At 52.1% G+C, this 23,473-nt stretch overlaps 1 protein-coding gene across 3 annotated transcripts in view; it reads right to left on the bottom strand.

Moving 5' to 3' along the window:
- Positions 1-23,473, bottom strand: part of B3GAT1 (beta-1,3-glucuronyltransferase 1) — a 29,895-nt gene that overhangs the window by 4,733 nt on the left and 1,689 nt on the right. The window contains exons 2-4 of one of the 3 annotated variants that reach the window (XM_032358285.1): positions 4,607-4,719; positions 4,312-4,458; positions 531-1,039 (exon numbers count right to left, since the gene is read on the bottom strand). In XM_032358285.1, coding sequence (XP_032214176.1) covers positions 531-1,039; positions 4,312-4,423 — 621 coding nt within the window. In that variant the 5' untranslated portion in view covers positions 4,424-4,458; positions 4,607-4,719. Of the gene's footprint in view, positions 1-530; positions 1,040-4,311; positions 4,459-4,606; positions 8,174-23,473 lie in introns of those variants that run through there. The other 2 variants (XM_032358284.1, XM_032358283.1) reach the window with 2 other exon arrangements.

The raw sequence follows: 23,473 nt of genomic DNA on the forward strand, positions 1-23,473 counted from the left end.
ACCTGCCTCACTATGAACAAGGCCTGAACTCTCACCCAGCTGACATGCTTCTTCTCTGCAAGACTTGCAGTCCAGCTTCCTCTCCTGCAAAACCTCTATCTTTCCAATTTAGAGTCTAGAATGACTCCTTCCCCTGCCCCAGACTCATGACTCACAAACACCAAGGACAAGCTGTTCCACATAGAATGACCCCACTCGAGGCCTTTACTGAGACAATGCTTCTAAGGCCAAGACTTTGGTCTAAGAACTTCACCACCACCAACTTTCTTCCCTTTAACTAGTGGTGACAAATGAGACTTGCGAGTTTTCTTCATCTCTTCCCTGGTTACCCGCAGTCTACACGGACCCCAATTGGCACTGGCACCGACATCGTCCCCCCGCCCCCATCCCCCCCCAACGTGGCCAAACCCCAAGTTTTCTCTATGTACCCATTCCAAAGGGCCCCTCAGGAAGAGTCCCTGGGCCCCACACCAGAGGCCCTGAGCCGGCATCCTCCCCCCAACTTCCCCGCCTTCTGCCCCGTCCCACACCTCCTCAAAGAGCTCCAGACTGTAGGTGTTGTCGTCGTCGGCGAAGTACACCACGCCCGGCTGGCTGGAGTTGCGCGGGAAAGTCTCACGCAGCCAGCGCAGGGCCAGGTTGCGCTGCATGGTACCCCGAGGGATGCGCGGGTCGCGGGCGTCGCCGCGCAGCTTATAGTTGCGGGGCGTCTCCACGTGCAGATGCGTGTAGTTGAGGCCGGTGTCGCGCAGCAGGCGTGCGGTTAGCGGGGTCCGGCGCGGCGCGTCCTCCACCACCAGCCAGTGCAGGTTGGGCACGTGCAGCAGCGTGTTGGCCATGCGCGTCAGCTCAGCCTTCTGCACCGGGCGGCTGTAGGTGGGCGTCACCACGTGGATGGTGGGCAGTGTGTCCGACCACGGCGGGGGCCGTGTATACACGTACTCCGTGCGCACTACCTCCACGATGTCACGGTCCGACATGCAGTATTCCCGGGGGTCAGCACCCGGGGGCGCGTCGCGCCGGGGGTCACTGCCGTCATCTGTGGGGTTGGGAGACACACGCTGTGGGGACGGACCGCGCAGGCCTGGCTCTGGCCTCAGGTACTGGGCAGGAGGCCATCCGTCCCGCTAAGACAAACCTCTCCTCCACTCCTGCAGGATTGTCATCCGAAACCTGCCTGGGGCTCTAGCTTTTAAGCTAAGAGAGAAAGCTGCATCCTTGGAATTCTCTCGGGCATTTTCCTAGTTCTGACTCCTGAAAGGGCACAGAAATAACCTCTTCCTCCTTCTCACATTTGACAGCTCTGTAGTTATTTGAGCGTGGCTGGCCAAATTCCAAGACTGCCTTCCCACTTCTGAAATGTTTTGGGTTTTATATGACACAGTGTCGGGATGCTGCCCACTCTAGTGCTTTGCCCTCCCCATCTGGCCAGAGCTGCCTGCGCTTGCCCCCTGCACTGGTGTAGCTGCCACACAGCCCCAGCCCAGCCTTAGGATTTTTCTAGCCACAGCACACTGTGGACTCGATGAGCCTGACTTTGGCTCAGCCCCATTTTCCACAAATTTCTACTTAAGTGGGGCCACCCCCTTCCTGGTCTTATGAAACCTGGTGTAGAATTTCATCCTTAAGTATCACATTTCCTTCCAGGGTTATGCCTATGGTTGTCAGGATAATTGTGAATCCTGAACTCGTTGTTTGTACTTTTAGATGTTCTTAAATTTTGGCCTACACCAAAAGACAGAGTGGAAACCTAGGTTTAGCTCTTCTGCTGCTTCCATGTCAATCTCCCGATCTGTACATTCTGGACTCATTCAACCGTCTGGGAGATTAGCTGTACCACTGACCCCAGCTGTGCTAACATCCTTCTAGTGTATAAGCCTTACTCCCCGAGTTACCACGAGGGACAGTGTGTGGAACCTTGCAGAGCCCTGGCCTCTGGTGGAACACTCACAGCCACGGGGAACCCATTCCTTCCTGAAGGCAACCTGTTCTGGCTGGGGCAGCTCTAAACCAACATTTTTCTAGATCCTGGACATTTTCCTCATTACTGATGCTAGTAGTTCTATCAAGAGGGGAAATCAGGGCCATTGGTATTCTTGCTTTTAATGAGCCCCTCCTCTACAAGTTAAGTCTTTTTGTTTGAACAACTGTGTGGCCCTCACTGCTCTCACAGCATCTCAGCAGGAGGTGGTAAAAGTCAAAGGACATACTTCGGAATCTGAATGCCTGGGCTCAGACCCTGTTCAGTTCTATCATTAACTACTGCCCTTGGGCAGATTCCTCAGCTTCTGATGCCTCAATGTTAGCAACTGTAGTATGGAGCTAATAATAGCATCGACTTTACTGAGTTACTCTAGGACTAAGTCAATATACGTAAAAGACTCAGAACACTGCTAGGCATGTTCTCTTTCCTCGTGTGTAGAGCGAGAACAGTTGCCAGCCCTGTGTCTGCATGGCTTCCCGCAGCCAGAGAAGGGATGAAAGAAGCATTCTCACCATGGGGTAGAGGTATGGTCCCAGAGAGGATGCTGGGAGTCAGCCATTGTCACCTCTCCTCCTTCCCATCACTGTCAGCAGATGGGGTGTGTATGGTGCTTGTATGAGGTGTGCCGCTGGGCTCTGGGAGGTGGTACCAGCTCTGGCTCTTAGGGAGTTCACACAGGTCAACAGTACAATAAGACATACAGTGATGGAACCTGCAACTGGGGCAGGAGACACCATGACCCCAAGGGTGTGAACGTACATGTCAGGAGACTGGCTCAGCCTCTGTTGATCAAAGTCGACATTTTGGAAGGGTTTTGGGGTCAAACTGGGAAAACAACAAAGTTGAGGTAAGAGAGATGGGTGTTGGGGATTCTGATCAAGATATATAAGGGTTTATTTATTCTGCAGTCAGTGAAACTGAGGCCTGGGAAGAAAGATTCAAAGCCATCTTCCCCACTTTTTCTTCCATTTAAGTCCTCCCAAACAGGTGGGTCTGGGCCCTGGGAAGGTTCTCTATGCCTTCTGACCTGGCCACAGTGTGATCTTAGCCCTTTGTGCTGTCTTCAGGGCTTCTGCAATTTCTGAGTCACAAAGGCCTCCCAGCCACCCTGACATGATTTCAGAGGCTTTTGTTCAGCCCCTCTTGGTATACTCAGGAGACAGAATGCCAGCTCCACAACCCTAGGCAGCAGCATCGGTGCTTAGCAAAACATTCGGACACCTCTGACCCTAGAGCTCTGCCAGGAATGGAATCCACATGATATTATGTCACTTTGCATATGGTAGCTTTCACCCTTCTGGAATGATGTGGTTGTGGGATAACAATTCCAAAATGAAGAGCACCAAAGATAGATGGTGGAGGATAAATGTCAGGAGAGGCTCTAAGTGCTCAGCATTGGGCAGTGAGAATTCCTTGATCTTCAGCCTGGAAAGTCTTCCTCATGGAAGCTTCAGGAACTTCTGGGGCTGAGCAGGACCCACTGCATACCTGTGAAGCAGCCTGGCTTCTGACTAGGATTTTTGACTACTGACGGCATCCAAATCGCTTGGGCTTATGAGCTCCATGTTAGATCTGCAGGCCCTACCCTGGATCCAACGGCTCTTTGGGATGGGCCTGGGTGCTTTTTTATTTTATCCTGTAATGTGATGTACGTTTCAATAGGATAATTGCTGCCTTAGAGGATTGAGGCTGTGTGTGCATGGAGTACACTGGAGGGTAGAAGAGTGTGAGATGAGAGACCAAGGAATGAGGGGGCAGGCTAGATGAAGGGCACATCGAAGGGGCCAGGCACAGAGAAGGAAAGGCAGCCTGGTGGAGGGGAAGTCTCTGGACTCAGAGCCAGGAGAACCTCGTTCCAGCCTGTTCATTCACAAGTGCTTTGTGGGACTTTTTCTCTATCCAGGCCTATTTTCACTAGGTAGGACTGAGTAGGTCAGGGTTGCCTAAGCAGGAAAAAGAACCAAACATTATGCTCTCCCTGAAGAGTTTTAAAACACAGGCCAGAAATCCTGTCCATTCATCCTTCGCTACCCACAGCGGAGAACAACCAATTCTTACACGTCCTGAGACTGGATGCAGAGTTGTGCGTGGGGTCTCTGCATGTGTGTCTCTGTACATGTCTCTGTGCATGTGTGTGTGTTTCTGGACATACATATGTGTGGGGATATTCTTCACATTCCCAAAGGGACCAAGACATCCCTAAAGGTAAGGTCATTGACCTCCCAGCTGCCTAATAAATGAAACCATGAGCTCCATCGTTGTTGTTTGTGGTCATTCTTAAAACAGAAGCCTGGCTGGGACTTGGGGCCAGAGGTTGGGGGGCTCACCCTTGTGCGTGGTGAGCAGAGGCGCGATGGTGCTCTGGTGCCACACGGTGACAAGTAGTGTCCAGGGCAGTACGATGAGGACAATCGCAAGGATGTCCCGTCTTTTCGGCATCTCCAAGGCTGGCTGGGCCCACAGCTCCTCGTTACCTGAGCGGTGGCAAGGTCAGGAGAAGGGTGGCCCCAGGGGCGACGGCAGCAGACAGTGGTGAGCACAGGGGAGAAAAGAATAGGAATGGGCCGGGCAGGCCAGGCACAGGGAGAGCAGAGAAGCCGAATGTTGGCTAGCAGGTCTTACCAGCACTCACAACCCACCCATTGCGGAAGCAGGTTTGCGGAGTCTGGCCAGACCAGAGACTGAGAAGGGGTGGCTGTCCAAGGGCACGATCAGGAACCCTGTGAAGTGGACACCTGCAAGAGAGAGCAGAACAGGATGGCCAGAGACCTGGGGCCTTGCTGTGGGGCTCACAGCATTGGGGTCTGCCCAGTCGAGTGTGGATTGCCATCTCCCTGAGGACTGCCCCAACTTGCCTGCCTGAATGAAATGAACTTCTGTCCCCCCAAGGCATGGGGACATGGTGGTGCCCAGTTACATGATTCAGCAGGGCACAGAAGTTACGGGCATGACCTTGAGACACACGTGCCTTGTTTTAAATCCCAACTCTGCCACCAATAAGCCATATGCTCTTTACCAAGTTATGGGTGCTCTCTGCGCCTCTCTGTTTTCTCATCTGTGAAACGGGATATGATCACTACCTATTTCACAAGGTTTTGAGAATTAAATCAGTTCATACCCACAAAGGCCACAGAATGGCGTCTGGTACCTTGAGTGAGTAACTCAAGACCTGTTAGCTACTCTGATGTCCACATGTGTCCAGATGGTTTCTTTCATAGCCTAGATAAAGGGGTCAACTTTGGGGTGAGGGCCAACAAAAGATGTTTTTGGGGAGAGGCCCCAGAAGGAAATGCAGCAAGTGCCTTCCCTTTGTCAACATCACGTTGGGAATTTTTGTGAATTTCACATGGCTTGGATATCAGCAAGGTGAAGAGGGTCCCTGTGGAGGCTGTCATATGCTGAGGAGACAACACTTACAATGCAAACAACGGGGTTCCAGGAGAGATTCCCTTTCTGTAAGTAGGATGAGCCCGGTAGCCTCAGTTCTGCAGAGTGAGTGTCTGTCAGCATCCTTCTCTGGGCCTTGTCTTGTGTGACAAGGACAGTAGGCAAGGAGCCCTCATGACCACTGTGGAGACTGTCACACCCTATTCTCTGCCTTCCTTTCTCCTTCTGTGCTGAGCCCTGTGCAAGATGCAGGATCCAGGCAGCCCTTGGCTGGTTCTGGCATGCCCACTGCCTCTAGCGCCCAGCCCTGGGCAGTGATATGCCTTGGAAATGGCAGCTGCCTAGTCCAGCCCCGGTAGCACATGTTCTCCCCCTCTGGCAGTGTCAAGAGCCAAGGTCAAGGAGAACCTCTGTCCGACTCCCACCCACCCAGCTTGGGAAACAGTGTGTTTTCCTCTCCTTGTCTGGTCCTCTCTCCAAATAGGTTTGTCACCTTGTGGAAGAAGTATGTCTTCCAGTGAAGAGCACCGCTGTTTCAGCCAGCGCGTCCCCGCCAGCCGCCTGCCTACGAGAGGCCCGCTCTCCCTCCACCATCTCCTTGGAGGCAGGTGGTAAACAGGCGGCCCCACCTTCCTCAGGGAAATGGAAAGTCCCCCAGGCTGAAACGTTACAGGCAGGGACAAACGATGTGGACACAGAGCAGGGAGAATAATTCTAAAACTCCTCTTTCATGGCCCCCATCAGGTGACAGAACCCAATGTCCTACCCCAGGAGGCTTATCTGGTTCTTGTGTGCTCAGTAGGACGAAGTGGAGTGACCTCTTGCCACCCCCAGCCTGCACCCCCGACTCCAAGGCCACGGACAAGGCTACAAAGAGCTGAGTCAAGGCCTCAGTTTGGCTGGGTGACCTCAGGCCACATTTGATGGAGGACAGGGGAGCTCCTAGGAGGCCTGGTTGGGAGAGTTCCTTCGGATTCTTAGTGATTAAAAAAGAAGCTTTTCCAAATGTCCTTCATCTTGGGGAGGGTTAAGTCCAGGGTGGAGAAAGCACCAGAGAGGCAAGCTCTGGGCCAATCTACTGCATGCAAATTCAGCCTGCTCAGTGCCTGCACTTGCCTGCTTTTACATTTTCCCCCTCTGGGCAGCCCCTTACCCCAAGCCTCCTACCTCTGGCACTTGCTCAACCTCCCCAAGCTTGTCTGCTTGGGCTGTCGTTCGTAATAACAAGCTGTTAGGCAGCACTTGGTGATGTTCAGAAATGACACTCAACACATCACACTCAATCCTCATGGCACCTCTGGCCACAGGTACCGTTGTAACCCCATTTCACAAGGAAGTCACTGAGGCCAGAGAAGGTCAGTGCTTGTCCAAGGCTGTAATGAGGTCATGGTAAAGCCAGACCTAAGTACTGATCCTTTGCCTCCATGCTGTCAGTGGGACTATAGGAAGAGAGGTTCCAGGTCCCAGAGCCTCAAAGCCGGCTCAGGTGCAGGGTGAGCACAGGTCTACACAAAGACCCTGGCCTAGAGCTGCTTCAGAATCAACATTCTTCGCAAAAGCTGCCTCCACCGTGGGGTCCAAGAATTTCCCTGGAGGTGGGAGCAGGAAGCGGGTTCTGGGGGAAGGATGTAGGCAAGGGTGTAAGGGGGCTCTGGAGATCATTTTGATCCCATCTAGTCTTTTTGGTCAAAACATTTATGAAAGGAAAGGGAGGAGGGAATGAGGGAGAAAAGCTCTAAAAATAAACTTAGCAATAAACCCAGTTGTGCATTAATTACTCTGGAAGCCATTACGGCTTGAAAACCCCATAACTTTAATGGAGGCTATTATAAGCATAGTAGCAAAATCGTGGAGCTAATTACCAGGCAGTTATTAAGCCACACAGAGCCCTCAGCCTTGGAGAAAGTTGGCTGGCCAGCAGGGGGCAGGTTTGTGGAAAGTGGGACCTGGGGCAGGGGAGGGTCCTGGGAGTTGCACCTACTCCTACCCCAGACCTGGGCTTGGGTGGGAGATGGGAGTGCAAGGATGACCACCTTGCCACAGACTGCTCTTCTGCTTGTGCCTTGGGGGGAGGGCAGTAGCTTGCCCGTGGTTGCAGGCTCAGACCTCAGAATTCCTCTGGGCCCTCACTGGCTAGGGCAGAAGAATCAACACAAAGATGGAACAGGTGCTTGGCCACACCCAGAGGCCAGCAGAGGGGAGGAGGCAAGGTCAGGAAGAGTGGGTTGCCTGAGGAAGCGTTGAGTGGAGGCTGTGAGGGGTGGCTGATGGGAAACTGCAGGGGCCTTGCTGGGGCCGTGACTCTCCATCTGACACTGGTCACCCCTGTCTGTGACCAGCTTCAACCTGAGGTTGAGACCGTTAGGCCTCTGTGACAAAGAAGAAATGCCTTATGTGGGAAAAGTGGGGCCAGGTGGGCATTCAAGGCAGGAAGCCAAACTAACAACTTTGTATGGAACATAGTCATGATTTAATAGCTATGGAGAGTGTCCATGTCTGGGAAGACCTATTTATAAGAAGTTGTCTCTGGGGTTAAGGGTGTCATGGTCTGTGTATGAGAACCAGGGGGCATCTGGGATCCTGAAGGAAGTGCCCAAGAATCAGACAGAGACAGTCAGGCGGAGCAGGAGATGCTGGGCCTGGGGAGGCAGAGCTGGAGGCCAGGTTGGCTTCAAGGCTGAATGATTCCAAGTGGATAGAAAGGCTTCCTCCTGAGCCTACAGGTGTTCAAACGAAAACCACATCAATGCCCCTAGTCCCTGAAGAGGAGCGTTATTTAATTACATTCAACAAATATTAACTCAGCATCTGTAGTGGGCAGGCACTGCGTCAGGTTCTATCGGCAAAGCAAAGCAGCAGCATGGGAGAGGGAGGTAGGGGCTTCCTTCCAGGATCTCCCAGCCCAGAGAGAGGGAGGTAGGGACTCTACACAGGTGTCTTTGAGGCTCCCTTAACAACACTCAGGGTGACATGTGGTGAGTACTCATGTTGCAGAGTGCATGTGTGCGCACGTGTGTGTGTGTGTGTGTGCGCGTGTCTGATGGAGTTTAGTTACAAACAAGCTCAGAAACAATCCAAGTCACTTGTCTCTGGAGGATGTTAAAGCCATGTCACCCAATAAGACTGGGAACGGTAATTGGCTAGTCAAAGGAATCCATTAAAGTGAAGAGTCCTTCAAAATACGCACATATGATATATGTTTCAACTTAAGTAACTTTTAAAGTGCCAAGAGCTCAATAGGTGATGTTTTCCCAGGACTGCCCTGTATGTGGTTACTTTCCCCAAATCCAAACCACTCAGCACTGGCTAGCTTGTTTTGACACAGGGCCTTAGCCTTTCCTAGAGCCAGGAGACAGCTGAGCTGAGTTCCATGTTGCCTTTCTGACATCTTCCTCACCATCACGCACTGCCTGCACCCTCCAGTGCTGATGTCTTTGAAGTGGTCCAGGACTTGAAGGATACCTGGTGAGCAATTCAAGTGCTGTACCCTCTAAGATTTTTTATGACACACATCTTCACCTAATTTGGAGAACTTTCCCCCTGGAGTCATCTTATGGAGTCTTTTGAGAGCATTCAACTTAGTTTTCACAGAGACAACACATTTATTTCTTTGCAATATGTGGTTCCTATAATATCCTATGATGGTGACAGCAAGCATGACCATTGTAAACAGGCTGGGAGCAATCATTATGGCCTCTCCGTAAGCATGCGGCTCAGCTGGTACAAGCTGCCAGAGGGGAGGTCCAGCATCATGCTTCCACAGGCAGCCATTCCTGTGCTTTACAGATGGGGTGGAGAACATCAGTTACGTGCGCAGTCAGTCGAGGAAAGGCTTGTTAAGAGAGCTTCTGCTGCATGTGTGAGGGGAAAAAGCTGTCCTCTGTCATCTGGGAGCCTGAGACACTGGGGCTGAGAGGCAGATGCTGAGGCCTCCCCACGCAGAAGCACAGCCAGCCTGACTGGTCTGGACCCAGAAGGAGGGGGTGGGTGGGTGGAGAGAGCTAGGGCAGCCAGAGTGACTAGAGAAGGCACCAGACCTTTGAGCATGGGAACAGGGATGTGGCTGCAGGAGGCAGAGAGAGGGGAAATTTTAAAAGAAGATAGTGGGAGGGATGCTGGTCAAGGCTCTATCTAGCATTACCCTTTAGCCCCAGACAGCGCGCCTCTCAAAGAGAGGCACAGACTTTGTCCCTGAGACCCGCAGGAGCCCCTAATGGGATCAAGGGATTAGTATTGATTCTGCTGCCACTGCTCAGGAAAAGCCCAATGCCAGAGCTAATCAGCGCCTGGGCCAGTCAATCCATACTTCATTAACCCAGCCCCAGTCTTCTGCCCCACGACCCGGTCCCGGCAACCCCCACTCTCCATCCCCCAACCTGGCCCTGGCTTCCAGCCACCAGCTCCTGCTGGGGAAGGGGCAGCACACAGGCATTGGACACTCGTAGGGGGAGTGTCCAAGGAGCTGCAGTGAGCCCGCTTCCTGCTCCTCTTCTTCCTCTCTTGTCCCCATGATCTCAGAAAACGTGAAGTGAGGTCCTGTGGGACACCTGGTTGGGACTGTAAGCCTTCCCTGTAACAGCCTAATGCTGGGCCAACAGGATTCATCTTCCTTTGATCTTCCCAACAGCCCTGTGAGGATGGCAGGAAAACTGTATCCCTATTTTATCTTCAAGGGAACGGAGGCTTAGATGGGCTATGTGAGTGGCCCAGGGCTGAGTCGGCTGCTGGCAGAGCTCCCGCTCAGGCCTTTGGACTCTGAATCAGCGTGCCCCTCCAGGTCCATGCAGCTCGCCTCACTTCAGACCTGGTGCTTGCCTCCTGCCTTCTCCACCCGGCACTTCGGCCCCAGGGACGGCTTCCTGAGCTTGCTGGGGCCCACCACTGGCCTGCCGTCCTGGTGGTCAGGCCCAGGGCCCCAGGGAGGAGCTCCCTCATCCTGCCTTCATGGTGTATCACTGAGGAGAGGAAGATCCAGGCCCTGGGGAGGTCTGTGTCCTGCCTTGGGGCCCAGCCACTGCTGGCTTTCGCTCCCGGGTACTTCTGAAAGGAAGGAAGGCATGGATTCCATATCTTCCCCCATCTTGTCCCTTTCTAGCTAAGAAAACCAATCCAAGCGCTTGGGCAGAAAGAAGAGTTCATTCATTTCAGGCTTGGCATAAAGCATACGCTTACGCTTTGTTTTCTTCCAGCCCAGCAGTGTCAGAAAATGCAACTTATGGTTTGTTTCTTTTAGGTAACTCCTTTGTTTTTCTTTTTGGTTTTTCTGAAATAGCCTTTGGATTCAGTAAGAAATAAAAATTGGGGTTTGGTTTCGCGTGGTACTTTGCAAGGCCAAGTCCATTCTAGTTCATTGCATAATAAGAGATGGTCCCCAACGGGTTTCACTGAAGTTCCTTGAATTGTGTAGCTTGTGGGCTTCAGGCAGGGAGGCGTCCACACATCCCAGAGCCTCCTCCAGGCAGGAGGCCCTTAGAGAAAAAAAAATGCTTTATTTTGTGGGGACATTGGTTGCTACTCTCAGTTGCGGCCTGCAGAGGCTGGGGCCCAAGCACACAGATGACCAGCTTGTTCCCTCAAGAGTGGAGACAGCAGGGAGTGCACAGTGGCCTGGGAGACAGCCTGTTGAAGGACACAGGCCTGATGGAGGGTTGTGGAGAGTTGGGCAGTGGCCCAAGGCCCATGGGGCACCCCCGTTCAGAGCTAGCCTACGGCAGGATGTGAGGGCTAAAAGCGGAGGGCTGGGTGGGCAAGACGGTCAGCAGGGATGTCCTGGTCACCCGCAGGACAGTGGAGAGTCCCAGTCTGGCAAACAGCAGCACATGGCCGCTCGGCCCTTGCCTGCAGGCTGGGGGAGAGCCGGGGGGTCATGCCTAGCTCTGGAGTTTATGGGACAGGGAAGCAGTCCCTGCAAAGTGCCGTGCAGCCCAGTTTCTGGCACAGCATTTAGCTGGGACCTTGGGGCCAGGAGAGGGCTCTGGGCCTGCAAAGTGCCAACGCCCTCACCTCCTTTGCCCTCCTTGCTTGTTCTCTTTCCATATTCATCCCAGGCCCATTCCGGCAGCCATGCCAACTTTTTGAAAGGAAGGTCACTGCTCCTGAGTGCCTTCATTTTCTTCCGCTATCTAACTAGTTATCATACACTCAGCCGCTTAAAGTGACCCTCATCTACTCTCTTCAGTTTCTGTGACTCAGGAGCCCAGGCACGCACAGCCCAGGGGCCCCCAAGCCTGCACTGTGCTGGCTGGGCTGCATTATTCTCTGGAGGGCTCACCTGGGAGGAACCTACTTCCAAGCACAGGCTGTTGGCAGAGTCCTCTACCTTTCAGGCATGGGAACGAGTGTCACTCTTCCTGCTCCTAGGGGATGCCCTCGGCTCCTAGAGACTGCTCCAAGTTTCTTGCCATACAGGTTTCTCCAATATAGCCACTTGCTCCATTGAGCCAGCAAGGGGAGGATCTAGAGCCACTGAACTAACAAGACAGAGTCCTACACACTTATGGGAGGGATAGCCCTCCACTGCTGCCATGTTCTCCTGCGAGAGGCTGGTCACAGGTGTCATACACAACAAAAGGGGAGGAGGTTATCCAAAGGCAAGAACAACAGGAGTCAGGAGTCATCGGGGGACACCTCAGAGTCTGTCTATCAAAACGAGGAGGTCAGATCCCCATCTGACCTTCAGCTCCTGTCTGGCCCCCATGGCTGCTGAGGGGACAGCAGGGTCTAACCACAGTCACAGTCTTCTGTTGCCTCCCTTCCCTCTTCCTTTGCTCTCCTCTGCCCAGCAAAGTGGCACACAGATGGATATTGAAGCAGTGGGAGCCTACGCCCGGAGCCCGAGAGCCCTGAGCACAATTCTAGAGTCCTTCCTCCTCCTGTGTGACTTAGACAAGGTGACCTCTCTGGGTCTTGGTTTTTCCAACTATAAAATAGGAATAAAAACAGTATTTCCCTCACTAGGGTTTTTAGGGTGATGAGGCAAAATCTGTATAAACTATCTGACACAGGGTTGGTGCCAATAAGAGAAGCAGTTACAACTGCCAACCTTGTAGCCCTGGAAAGGGCCCGAGATGGGTCTGCTTGGCCTTGCTTCCCTCCAACTCCCTCCAGCTGAACTTCTGGCAGCTGGAAGGCAGGGTGGAAACCACAGGCCCTGAAAGCCCTGTATCACCCCCAAAGGAGGAGACAGTGAGGACAGGTGGCTGGGCTAGGCAGAAGGGACATCTCCCTGTCTCAAGGGCTGACCTTGGCCTTCTACAGTATGGGGCCATTAAAAAGTACCTTTGATTTCTCCAGCCTCAGGCTCCTCATCTCCAGTGTAGAACTGTTGTCTCTTTTATTGTTTGGCATAGTCCACTGTGACCTCAAATACATGACTAAAATTCGAGTATCATCTTTCCTCCTAGAGTAGCTCCCCATCCCTTCCTTCTGTCATTCATCTTCAGCCAGTCCCAGGAATGCCCTAGATCCCTCCCCCTCTTTGCATCAGCTGGGGCTTAGCACCTTTGGCCTGGCCTGCCCCTAGGCCTTGGGGCACATCCCTCTGATGCAGGTCCAGATCATATCTTTGCTCCCCTAGCCACCTACTGTGATCTTTCTTCAGATTCCAGCTCACTGCCTGGGCCCTCCCCCCTTACTGACTTGCTCACACTCAAAACTTTTTGTCTTTCCTGCTAACTGCAACTTACTTAGCTTGGCATTCAAGGCTCTTTACCATGTGGCCCAGTCTAACTGAAACAAAAACAGAAACAGAAACTCTTCTGTTTCCTATCTATCTCCTACCCAGGGCAGTCTCTGACTTCTACCATCCAGAGCCTTCTCCTCTCCCTGCAGCAAACTTGGGAAAGCTCTGGAAGCAGGTAAAACTGCTTGGTTCATTTAGATGGTAACTGCTCTTTCCTAACTAGGACCAGCATCTGGGCCAGCCCCAGGGACAGAGATCTTGATTTAGAGTCAAGGTGTCCTGAGAGCAAGCCAGGCCTGGCCCTCACAAACTAGCATCCCCCTATTTCCTTCCGTCTGCAACCATGCTTCTTCACCTTGGCCTCTGACCCCTGCTGTCCCTTTTGCTAGAACCTCTGCCATCATCCCATATGGTAGGAGAGGGTCCGACACAGGTCCTTGCCTTGTGGAAGTCTGAGTACCAGTTCGGTGTTTGGGGCCCTCTTGCCTCTTACTCACCACCGTTTCTACGCTACATGACTGGGGAAGGTGACTGAGGCCTCCTGCTCCACATCCTCCTGGCTGTGGAAAATTTGTCATTTCACTAAGGAGAATAGCCAGGCTGAGTCTCCCATTTGAATAAGTCATCAAGGCTGTGCCAGCAAACTCGGAAGCCCCCTTCAGAGTGATTTCACAGGGCAACAGCTCACTTCACACACAGGTGCACACAGTTCGGCGCTCACAGCCAGCACCCCATCTTAATGAGTGCACGTGTGTTCATGGGCACACGCGAGCACACCCTCGGCTGGGTTTGGTTATTGCTTCTAAGCCCTGTTGGAGAATCCCATGATTGGGTCTCTGCTCAACTGAAGGAGTACCTCATGGGCCCTTGGTCTCCAATGGCCTCAGATCCCAGAACACAGATATAGACAGGCCAATTCCCTTTCTCTGTGGGGCTGTGGGTAGGGGCAGCCTCCCCTAGAAACTACTGGGAACACAACTCAGTACTGATTTGCAACTTCCCAAATTATTTCACATTGGTCATCTCATTTAATCAATAAATCCTTGTAATTCCAAATCTTTATTGATGCTTTGCAGATGAAGAAATTGAGGCACAGAGGAGTTGAATGTCCGGGCATCCTGGGTCCAGTCTGACAGCAGCCCAGCCTCACCCCTGCCTGAGACCTGCTCCCTGGGACGCAGTAGCCCTCTTCTCTGCTCTTCTCTCTCCTGGTCCAAGCTCCCTGCAGGCTGCCTCTGGGGGGCACTCTCCCACCTCTGTGCTGGGCTGGGTGGAAACTAGGGCTCATCCTCCTGGTCTTTGAGCCCATGCTGGGCATCTGTGCTTCAGTCCTGCCCCTTGGCCCTGTCCATCAGAATAGGTGGGGCCATATATTTTACTACCAAACCAGGACCTTCCAGACTGTGATGATGAGTCAGTGCATCAACAATAGGCACGCAAAAAAAAAAAAACCAAAAAAACAAAAACAAACAAACAAAAAAAACAAAAAAACAATAGGCACGCTCAGAGACTGGCCTGGGCACACTGGGTAACGGTCCCCTAACTGGAGCCCACTGTCACCCACTGTGTGGCACCCAGTCATGGGAATGAACCTTGTGTACAGAGTCCTTCTCCCCTCTGCCTACTCTCCAAATCGGTCTTTACCCCTGCAAAGGATCAACACACTTGGTTTGTGCCGAGCAAATCCAGAACGGCTCTTCCGCCCTCTACATTATAAGCTCTGGGAGCACTGGGGTTCTCACTGTTGCTGGGAACACCTCCCATATCCTCTGCCAGCCCTGGCCTCGCCTCACCCCCTTGGAGACAGGGGAGCAGAACTGGCAATGTGTGTTACCCTAGCACAGGTCAAGGCCACACGAGGATACAGTAGTCCTGCCTTGAATCCCACGTTTATAGCAAAATCCTCTTCAGCCTTTCAGCTCAGCTGCTGCAACACTTGCTCTGTGAAAGTTATGGGGCAGTTTGGGACACAAGGTGGGGTCTTGCCTCAATGTGGCACACACCCATGGGGTCAAACACCTGGTTGGCTGAGAGGGAGTGAGGGGAGTAGGAGTGGAGGACTGAGCAGATTCTGATGTAAGACGAACAGCAGGGGCCAGTGGGGGAGGACACGCAAACCGACAGTTGCTAGTGGAACAGTGGTATCAAGGGCCATGCAGGCTGCTTTATGACCCTCCTTTTCTTCCAGGCTGCCTGAGCAGTAGGGGGTGGCCTGCTACCTGCTGAGGCTGAGGTTAGGGTACATTCCAGAACCCAGAAAAACTGTAGTATCCTAGCCTCCTGGGGTCTGATTGCTGGGAGGACACAGCCCTCATCTCATCAGCACTTGACTACGGGGGAGGCCCAGGGAGGATGAGACAAGCCCAGTGCTGGGATAGGTAGGTGCCAAGCACTGGCTCCATTGAGGGCCCATAGGATGGAGCAGGGAACAGGTCATAATGACTGAATTGGCACCCACCAGACCCTTGCAGACTGGTGGGCAGGGCACGTGACCAGGGCCTGGGGGACTGGAATGAAGCAGGCCAGGTAACCCGGTGGGTCTGGCCCAGGGACTGAGGGTCCATGACAAGGGTGGGCAGGGATAGCCATACAGAGCCTCCTGGACTGTGGGTGAGGGTGGGATTCAGGCATCTTGTGGAGAAGGTGTGAGCAGCCAATGTTAATCTGTCCCCACAGTACTGTTCTTCCTGCCCTCATACTGTCCAGGCTGCTCTCTGCCTCAGTTTCCTTTGGTGCTGATGTTGTGCAGTTCTGGGTGAGGGTGCTGACTAGGTGAGGCCATTCTGAGCCCTATGCCCTCAGCCTGCCTTTCCTGCTTTGAAGCCTTTCCTGGCCATGCTCTTTCCCAGGCCTGAGCACTCCATGTCCATGAAAGCAAGGTCCAGCTCCGGAACCTTCTGTGTGCTTGTTGGTTTTCATGTTTGTCTCCAGCTCCTGGGCCATGGGTTCCTCTGGGGGCACCAGGCCTTACTTACCTCTGGATCCCTTCATAGGGTCCAGGCCCTGACACAAAGCAAAAATTGCACTGATACCCTTTGACTCAATTTCCTTATCTGTAACTCTTACTGACCTATTTTTGGGATCAAGTGAGGGAACCATGGAAAACATCCAGCGTGAGGCCTATAAACGATGAGTACTAAAAATGTTAGATAATGTAATGTAAAATAGTAATTACAACTTGTTTTAAGATTCAGCTAAATCCAAGTGCCTAAAAGAGAAGGGAAGAGAGAGGGGGCATCTCAGTTCCTTCCTCTCCGGTCAGCACAATCGGCCTCTGGGACAGTGTTTCTAGCAGATTCCTCCCTCTAAGGATGAGGCTGTGCTGAGAATGGCCCCCACAGAAAGCAGGCACACGGGCACACAGCAGGATGATAAAGAGAGGCGCCTGCCTGCTGTGGCCTGGAGAAGGCAGACTGGCCCTGGGGAGAGGCCATGCCTAGGAAACCCAGCACTCGGGCCTTGTTCTGACCCCTCTCGCAGGCTCTTCGTAGTTTACCAAGCTCTTTCATATACAGCTGCCCAGCATCGTCTCTCAGTACAGCTCCCTTGGGAAGGCAGTGCTTTCTTTGTTCCTTTTTTACAGATTCAGAAGCCGAGCACAGAACTGAAAGGCTGTGCCAGGAGTAGACAGCCGGGCCTGCCCTGGTGTTGGGACACTTCCCTGTGTTGCCCTCCTCCCCCCACGATGTCAGCCCAGGTCTCTGCCCGACTCTCGGAGACACACGCTCAGGGAAGGACTGGGGATTTCAGGTCAGATGCCCCTTCTTCTCTTCTGTCTCCAGAGATGTCAGGACATGGAGACTCTAGCAGCCTTGGGGCTGAGAGTTGACCGCCAGCAAGGGGCTGGTGCTATTGACCCCTGAGGCCTGTCATCCCTGCCCTTTCTCCCCTCCCCTGGAAGCAGGCCAGGTTCCTGGAAAGCTTCATCTCCCCCCTTGGAGGCTGCCCAATTTCCTCTGTTACTTCTGCCATATCCCTTCGATCCCTCCTGGCATTAGCTCACCCTATTGCCTGGGTGGAGACTAGTTAAGGGAAGGCATTGAAGGTGGAGGGGGGAGTGTGGTGAGCCCAGCCTCAGCAGGCCTGTGAGTCTCGAGTGGGCAGTGTGTGCCCTCCCCACCATGGGCAGGCTGGCATGAGTGTGATGAATGGAGGATCCCTAAATCTCAGTCCCCCAGACGGTAGATTATGCTGACACTATCTCTGTGTTTTACAGGCTGTATGTTATACAGCTAGCAGCAGGGGGGCTACAGATCACCAAGAAGGAGCCTGCACAATGCAAAGGCAGGTGGTAAGGCAGGCTTGCCACATACACAGGGGCTCTCTGGGATCACCAAGGGCTCCTGCCCCCAAGGAAGAGCTCTGGAGAGCACAGGACAGATTTCTTTCTCAGGGTCCTGAGAAGGTGGCAGGTAGGGAGGGGTCTGGGACAGGGTGTTGACCTTACCTCCCTGGAAGGTACCTCTGCCTGGAATGTTTTTCTCCATACTGTTCCTCAAGGAACAGTTCCCCACTTGACCTTCCAGGACTGGGCCAGGTACATTTCTCCTGGGGAATGCCTCACAGGGGCTGGGCACTGAGGAGGCTCCATCAGCACTGGGCAGTTAAGGGAGCAACCAGAGGTCCAAAAAATACACCCTTCTTTTCAAATAAAATGGGTCTCTCTCCTCTCTGTGCTCCTATTATGCTTGTCACGTAGGTTAACTCAGAGCACAGAGGTCTCTGCTGGGCCCTTATACTGAGACACCCACTGAATGGGAAGGTCAAGTGGGGAGAACTATCAAGCACTTCTTGCTCCATGGCCTGGCACCAAAGAACTGGCCAATTGTCTGACCAGATAAACAAAATGCAGTGTACATGTGCAATGTAGTACTCCGCCTGAGAAAGGAAGGGATCCTGAGCGACACTGCAATACGGATGAGCCTAGAGGACACTACGCTAAATGAAAGACGCCAATCACAGAAGAGCAGATACTGTACGACGCCATTTACCTGATTTATTGGAAGGAGTCAACTCAGAAACAGAAGGTAGAACAGTGCTTACCGGGGCTGAGGGAAGGAGAAGTGGAGAGCTGCTGTTTAACGAATATACTTTCCAATTTGCAAGATGAAAAAGTTATGGAGATAGACGGCTGCATGTCAATATGAATGTACTTAATACTGCTGAACACGGAGAAATGGCTCAGCTGGTAATTTTCACGTTATTTTCATGTGTTTCTTGTTTTACTGCTCACACCAAAAAGAACTGGTTGTCCAGAAGGTCTGGTTAGATCTGCCAACAATGACACATCCCTTAGGGCCTGCATACTAGGCAGGGAGAGGGGATGGTGGGTCAGAGGGCTTTCCTGGCAGCAGGGCTGGAATGGGCCCCTTCGTTTTAGTCCCAAGTGGGGCTGCTGGGTGCACCTGCCTGGTGGCTGTCACGGGGGAGTGCTGCCGTGAGGAAACATGCACAGAGAACCCTACAGAGGTTCCAAAGGTGCTGCTACGACCGAGTGAGGTGTGGTGGAGGAGTGTGTGCACACATGAATGCATACACACATGCACATGTGCACGCACTCACACATAGAGCAGCCTGCTGTGTTGCCCAGTCATGGGGCTTGGGGAGGGACAGAGAAGCTGGGGCATTTGTTTCCAGAGAGACAGAGAGAGATTTATGAGTGGGAGAAGAAGTTGGTATCGACAAATGATGGAGTTAGGCTAGTAACACTTCAGCTTAAGTTCAGAAGCTTTGATGGAAAAAGAAAATAACTTGCCCAGAGGCTTTACATTCACTTAAGCAGGCTGGGGCGGGGGGGGCGGGGGAGAAAGCTGCTGCCCTGGAGTAAGGATTCTGCAGCCCCTGGGGGAGTGCTGGCTGGCCATTGCCATTGCACCTAGGGTGGTCCTTCCTGGTCTGTGTTCTGTGCATGAAGCGGGTAGAGGAGAAGAGAGCACGAAGTAGTGAGTGGGAGAAATAAATATGTGCCCAGGATGGCCACAAAGAAGAGGCGTCTCCTTGAAAAGCTTCATGTGGTCTGCTCACCCTGGCTGTATAATCCTATTAACTACACCTTCCAGGGGACAGGGTGCTAACATCTCCAGAAGTCAGCACTTATCTATCTCTAAGGGCATCAGGATGCTGGTGATGGGGAGGTGGGCTGAGAAAGATGCCTGGATATCCTTAGGCTTCAGAACACATCCCACAGGACACCCCCAATCAGCCATTAGGGACCCAGAAGCTTCGGGTCTGGGTTGAGCTGGAGCCAGGTGGCCCCAGAACCTCAGTGTCAAGCCACGGAGGGCCCCTGATGGCTCTCTCAGACTGATGATTTCCAGGCTGAACTTATTATTTTGGTCAGAGTGTACATGGACATACAGTAGCAGGTTAATGATTCACTGATTTAATTAAAGTTTTCTATGTATTTTTAACACATTGCCGGTGGCCGGAAGGATCTGACCTTCCCTGGGGTCCTGTCAGAGATAGTTTAAGTTCGTCTTCTTGGGCCAGTTGTCAGAGAAGGGGAGAGAAGACTTGCCCCAGACTGGATGAAAGGAGCTGGGGTTCAAGTGTCAGCCTCTTACCCCACGCCCCAGGTGAGGCAACTCCTGATTCCCTGTTGTGCATCTCTGTCCTGCCAAAAGGACAGGCAGCCTAACAGAAAGGGAAAAGTAGGGAGGTGGGAGACTGAGGTCAGAGTCTAGGAAAAGGCACGACAGTGCTGTGTGACCTGAGATAGGCCTGGGAACCTCTCTGGGCATTGGTTTTCTTACCTATAAAAAGAAGGAATCAACAAGTGATGGAGTTAGATGCAGATGGAGTTAGTTACAGATGGACTCTGTAACCCAGAGTCACAGAATCTAAATTCTGTGTAAAGCCTTATAGCCCAGATAGTCTTCAGTGTTCATCCAATAGTTTGTGGCTACACATGGCAAATTCTTGCTTCTCAGACACATTTCCTTTACCAAGGTAAGTGGTATAATTCGGGGGGGCAATGTTCACATGGTTCACACTCCTCATATTTTAGATGAGGAAGATGAGGTTCTACAAGATTCTGTCACACAGTGAGCTGCTGACAGAGCTGTGGCGAGTCACTGGGTCGGCCAGCTGATTTTTAAATCCTGTCCAGCCAAGGGCCTTGCTCCCTCCTGGCCTCTTTCCACTGTTGAGCCCAGGGCAGCGGCCTCCTAGCTTTCCTTCCCTCCAGACCAGGGAGGGGGTGAGCCCAGGCAAGAGCCACCCCCCACCCCCACCGCCAGTTGGTTCTTTCCCCACTCAACAAGATGCATTTGCCCCTTTTATTTCGAACTTATGGAGGCTTAGGAAATGCTTTTTTTTTTTTTTTTTTTTTTTTTTGGTGAGAGTGGTTCCAATAAAAAGAGAACTTAAGTTGTATCCACTTCCAGAAATGTTAGCCCTGTTTATACAGAAGTATCATGGGCAAAGGAAGACATTACTCATCTCAGTGCATCTCATCGGGGCAGTGGTGAGGGGTTACTATCTGGCACATTCCCATCACAGGTGAGGAAACTGAGGTTCAGGGAGCAAGATCACAGGCTTATGACTGACAGCCCCAGCACCTGGCATCACGCTGGCATAAAGTGTGTTGTTCATTAAGTGTTTGTTAAGTGAATTGTTAAATAAATGAATAATAGAAATTGCTAGGCAAAGCACTTAATATTGCATTCTCCGAGTGATTATCATGATTAACCGTAATGACTCATTCTCTCCTCATAAACACCCTGGGATTATACCCATTTTAGAGATAAGAAATCCGAGGCACCAAGAGAATAAGTAATGTCCCAAGACTACACGGTTATTAAGTAGCAAAGCCATATTTGAGTTTAGCCAGTCAGGTTCCAGAACCCCATTCTCTTAGCCACCTTGCTAAAACCATCCATGTCGAGTCTAGAATGGCACTTTCAGTAGAACTTTTTGTGATGCTCAGAATGTTCTGTATCTGTGCTGTCCAATATGGTTGCCATTGGCTCTCAAAATATGGCTGGTGTGAATGGAAGACTGCTCACCATGGGAGGGAAAGCAGCTCACCCCACATCTAGCGTTGGGCTATAGAGGTTTTTGAATGATGGTCAGATGAATAGCCCAGGATCTTGAGCCTAAAGAGACTCATGGCCTCAGAGGCCCAATTGCCTAACTGCCTCATAAGGAAAAAAGCAAGATGGAGAGAAGCAGAAGGAGGGAGAAAGGATGAGCTCAGCCACACCTAGCCAGTCAGGGAGGACTGGCTGAACCAGGCTCCCAACCTCAGGTCCGGTCCTATATTTCCACTCCAAATAATCCAGACCATGCTGCTTTATCTCTGCTCCTTCCAGCCTTCTTCCCATCATAAAGAGATAAGAACAGCTTACAGTTCACACATACAAGAAGAAGCCCTGCCCATGCCTCTAATATTTTGTGAGATATGTAGCCCCGTGGGCAAGGTTTATCCCTAAATCCAGTCAACTCTTGGTGATCCAGACTGAAACTCTCCACTTTTGGGCTTATTGGTGGCAAAGCCCTAATCCCTGCCAGCCACTTGGCTGGGAGGCTGCCTGCCCTGCTGTCAGCTGGTGTGTGCAGGGAGCGCAGACTCATTTTAATATTGGCTGGAGCTGAACCTCATTAGAAAAGTAAATTTGCTGTAGCTGCAAAAAAAAAAAAAAAAAAAAAAAAAAAAAAAGCAACCCACATAACCCTTCCAAAAGCTAAATAAAAACTCCTGATTTTGGATTATTTGATGCCTTATGTTCCCAGCACTGGCCCAAGGCCTAGAACACAGTAGGTGCTCAGTCAACATCTATGGAAGTGAAAGGAATTTTGAGTGACATCTGTCCACCTTGTCATTTTTCACCATGGATAATAAGAGGTCACAGAGCTACAGTTCTTCTAAGTTGCATAAATTGTTTTATGAAATCACTAGCTGATGAATTGGAACAATTACACTGACCACTAATTAGACATGAAAACACTGCAGTTGCTGTTGTTCCAAGAAGACATGAGAGTGTCCAAGCAACAGAGGCACATCCCAGGTGGGCCTGGGGAAGGCCTAGAGTCTGGAGGAGTGGCAAAGCAGATGGGGTGGAGTGGCGTGGGAGATGGAGAGACTATAACCATCCCAGTGTAATTGGTTCCATGGTTGGCCCGAGAATTGCTACTCCAAATTCTGTAGCCATCCAAATCCTGGAAGAATGTGGGGGAGGGTATATAAAATAAGTACATAAATTAACATTTATCTGGCACTTCACCTAAAAACAGCCTGGTGGGATGAGGCTTCCTCAGGTTAGGTTTTTAGGAAACCAGGGCTTAGAGGGCTCAGTTTTTCCCAAAGTCCACTAAACTGGTCAAGGAGGGCCCCCCAGAACTGGCCGAGAGCCTGTGCCCTGCACTGCACTACTTCCATACCCCACCCCTCCAGCCCCCAATGCTCTTCTGCAGGGTCTCCAAATGTCTTGTCTGGGCCTGGGGCATCATGAAAGAGGCTTTTCTTTTCTTTCTTCCCAGAGCCAGTCTCTCCAGAGTCCACACCCTTCCCCACTCCATGCATCCCAGTATGAGGAGGGGTAGTGGGGCAGGGGCCAGGAGATGGGGGAAGCCCTCAGCACTGGGGGGTGAGCCTGGGCAAGAAAGTCTTCCTGAAGACACTGATCCAACAGCCAGCCCTCTTTTGCCTTTAAGCATCCCTCTGAACCTTCCCTTGCATTCATCCGAGGCCTGGAAAGGGCCTTCCTCAGGAGACTGTCCGACAGCTCCTCTAAGGACCCCTCCACTCTGCCCTGGTGGATGACTGCTGGTACTGTGGAGCTTGGGAGGGCCCTGGACTGGCCCCAACAGCACCACTGGGCAAGCCACAGCTCTGCCTCTGGGCCCCCCACCCCATCGTTCTGTGAGCACGCCTCTGTGTCTTTGTCTGTTGTCTCAGGCTGGCTCCACTGCCTGCCTCAGACTCTCAGATTCCTTCTCTTCCTGAGCCCTGCCTAGCTTCTCTTCCAGTGTCAGCAGACAGGAGCTCTCGGGCATCTCTAAGGCCTGCTCATTCCTCTTTTCTAGCCAAATTGAACCAACGATCTCCCCTATCTTTGAGCCCAACTCCCAATCAGCTCATCCTCTTGCACTCCTCACACTTGCAAAGCTCCTGTCCTACCTCCTCACCTTATGCTTCACAACAAGAAGTACAGCTGACTTGTTCCCCTCACCCCTCAAACTACTGTGGGTAAATCCAGGTCTATCCAGATGCCAGAGAAAAGGAACTGAGCTACCCCCTCCTCCCCCCATGCTCCTCTGGAGCCCCTGGTCTCTGCTGCAGGCTCCAATCCTGTCGTTGGAGCTGTCCCACCTCAGTGATTTACCTGCCCCACGCTTCAGGTGGACCAGTTAGTGCCTGCTCACCCGGAAACCTATATGCATATATTCAATCCAGCAGATATGAACTTCCAACATGCCTG

Source organism: Mustela erminea, chromosome 9, assembly GCF_009829155.1.
Source record: "Mustela erminea isolate mMusErm1 chromosome 9, mMusErm1.Pri, whole genome shotgun sequence".
In the NCBI taxonomy this organism is placed as follows: Eukaryota; Metazoa; Chordata; class Mammalia; order Carnivora; family Mustelidae; genus Mustela; species Mustela erminea.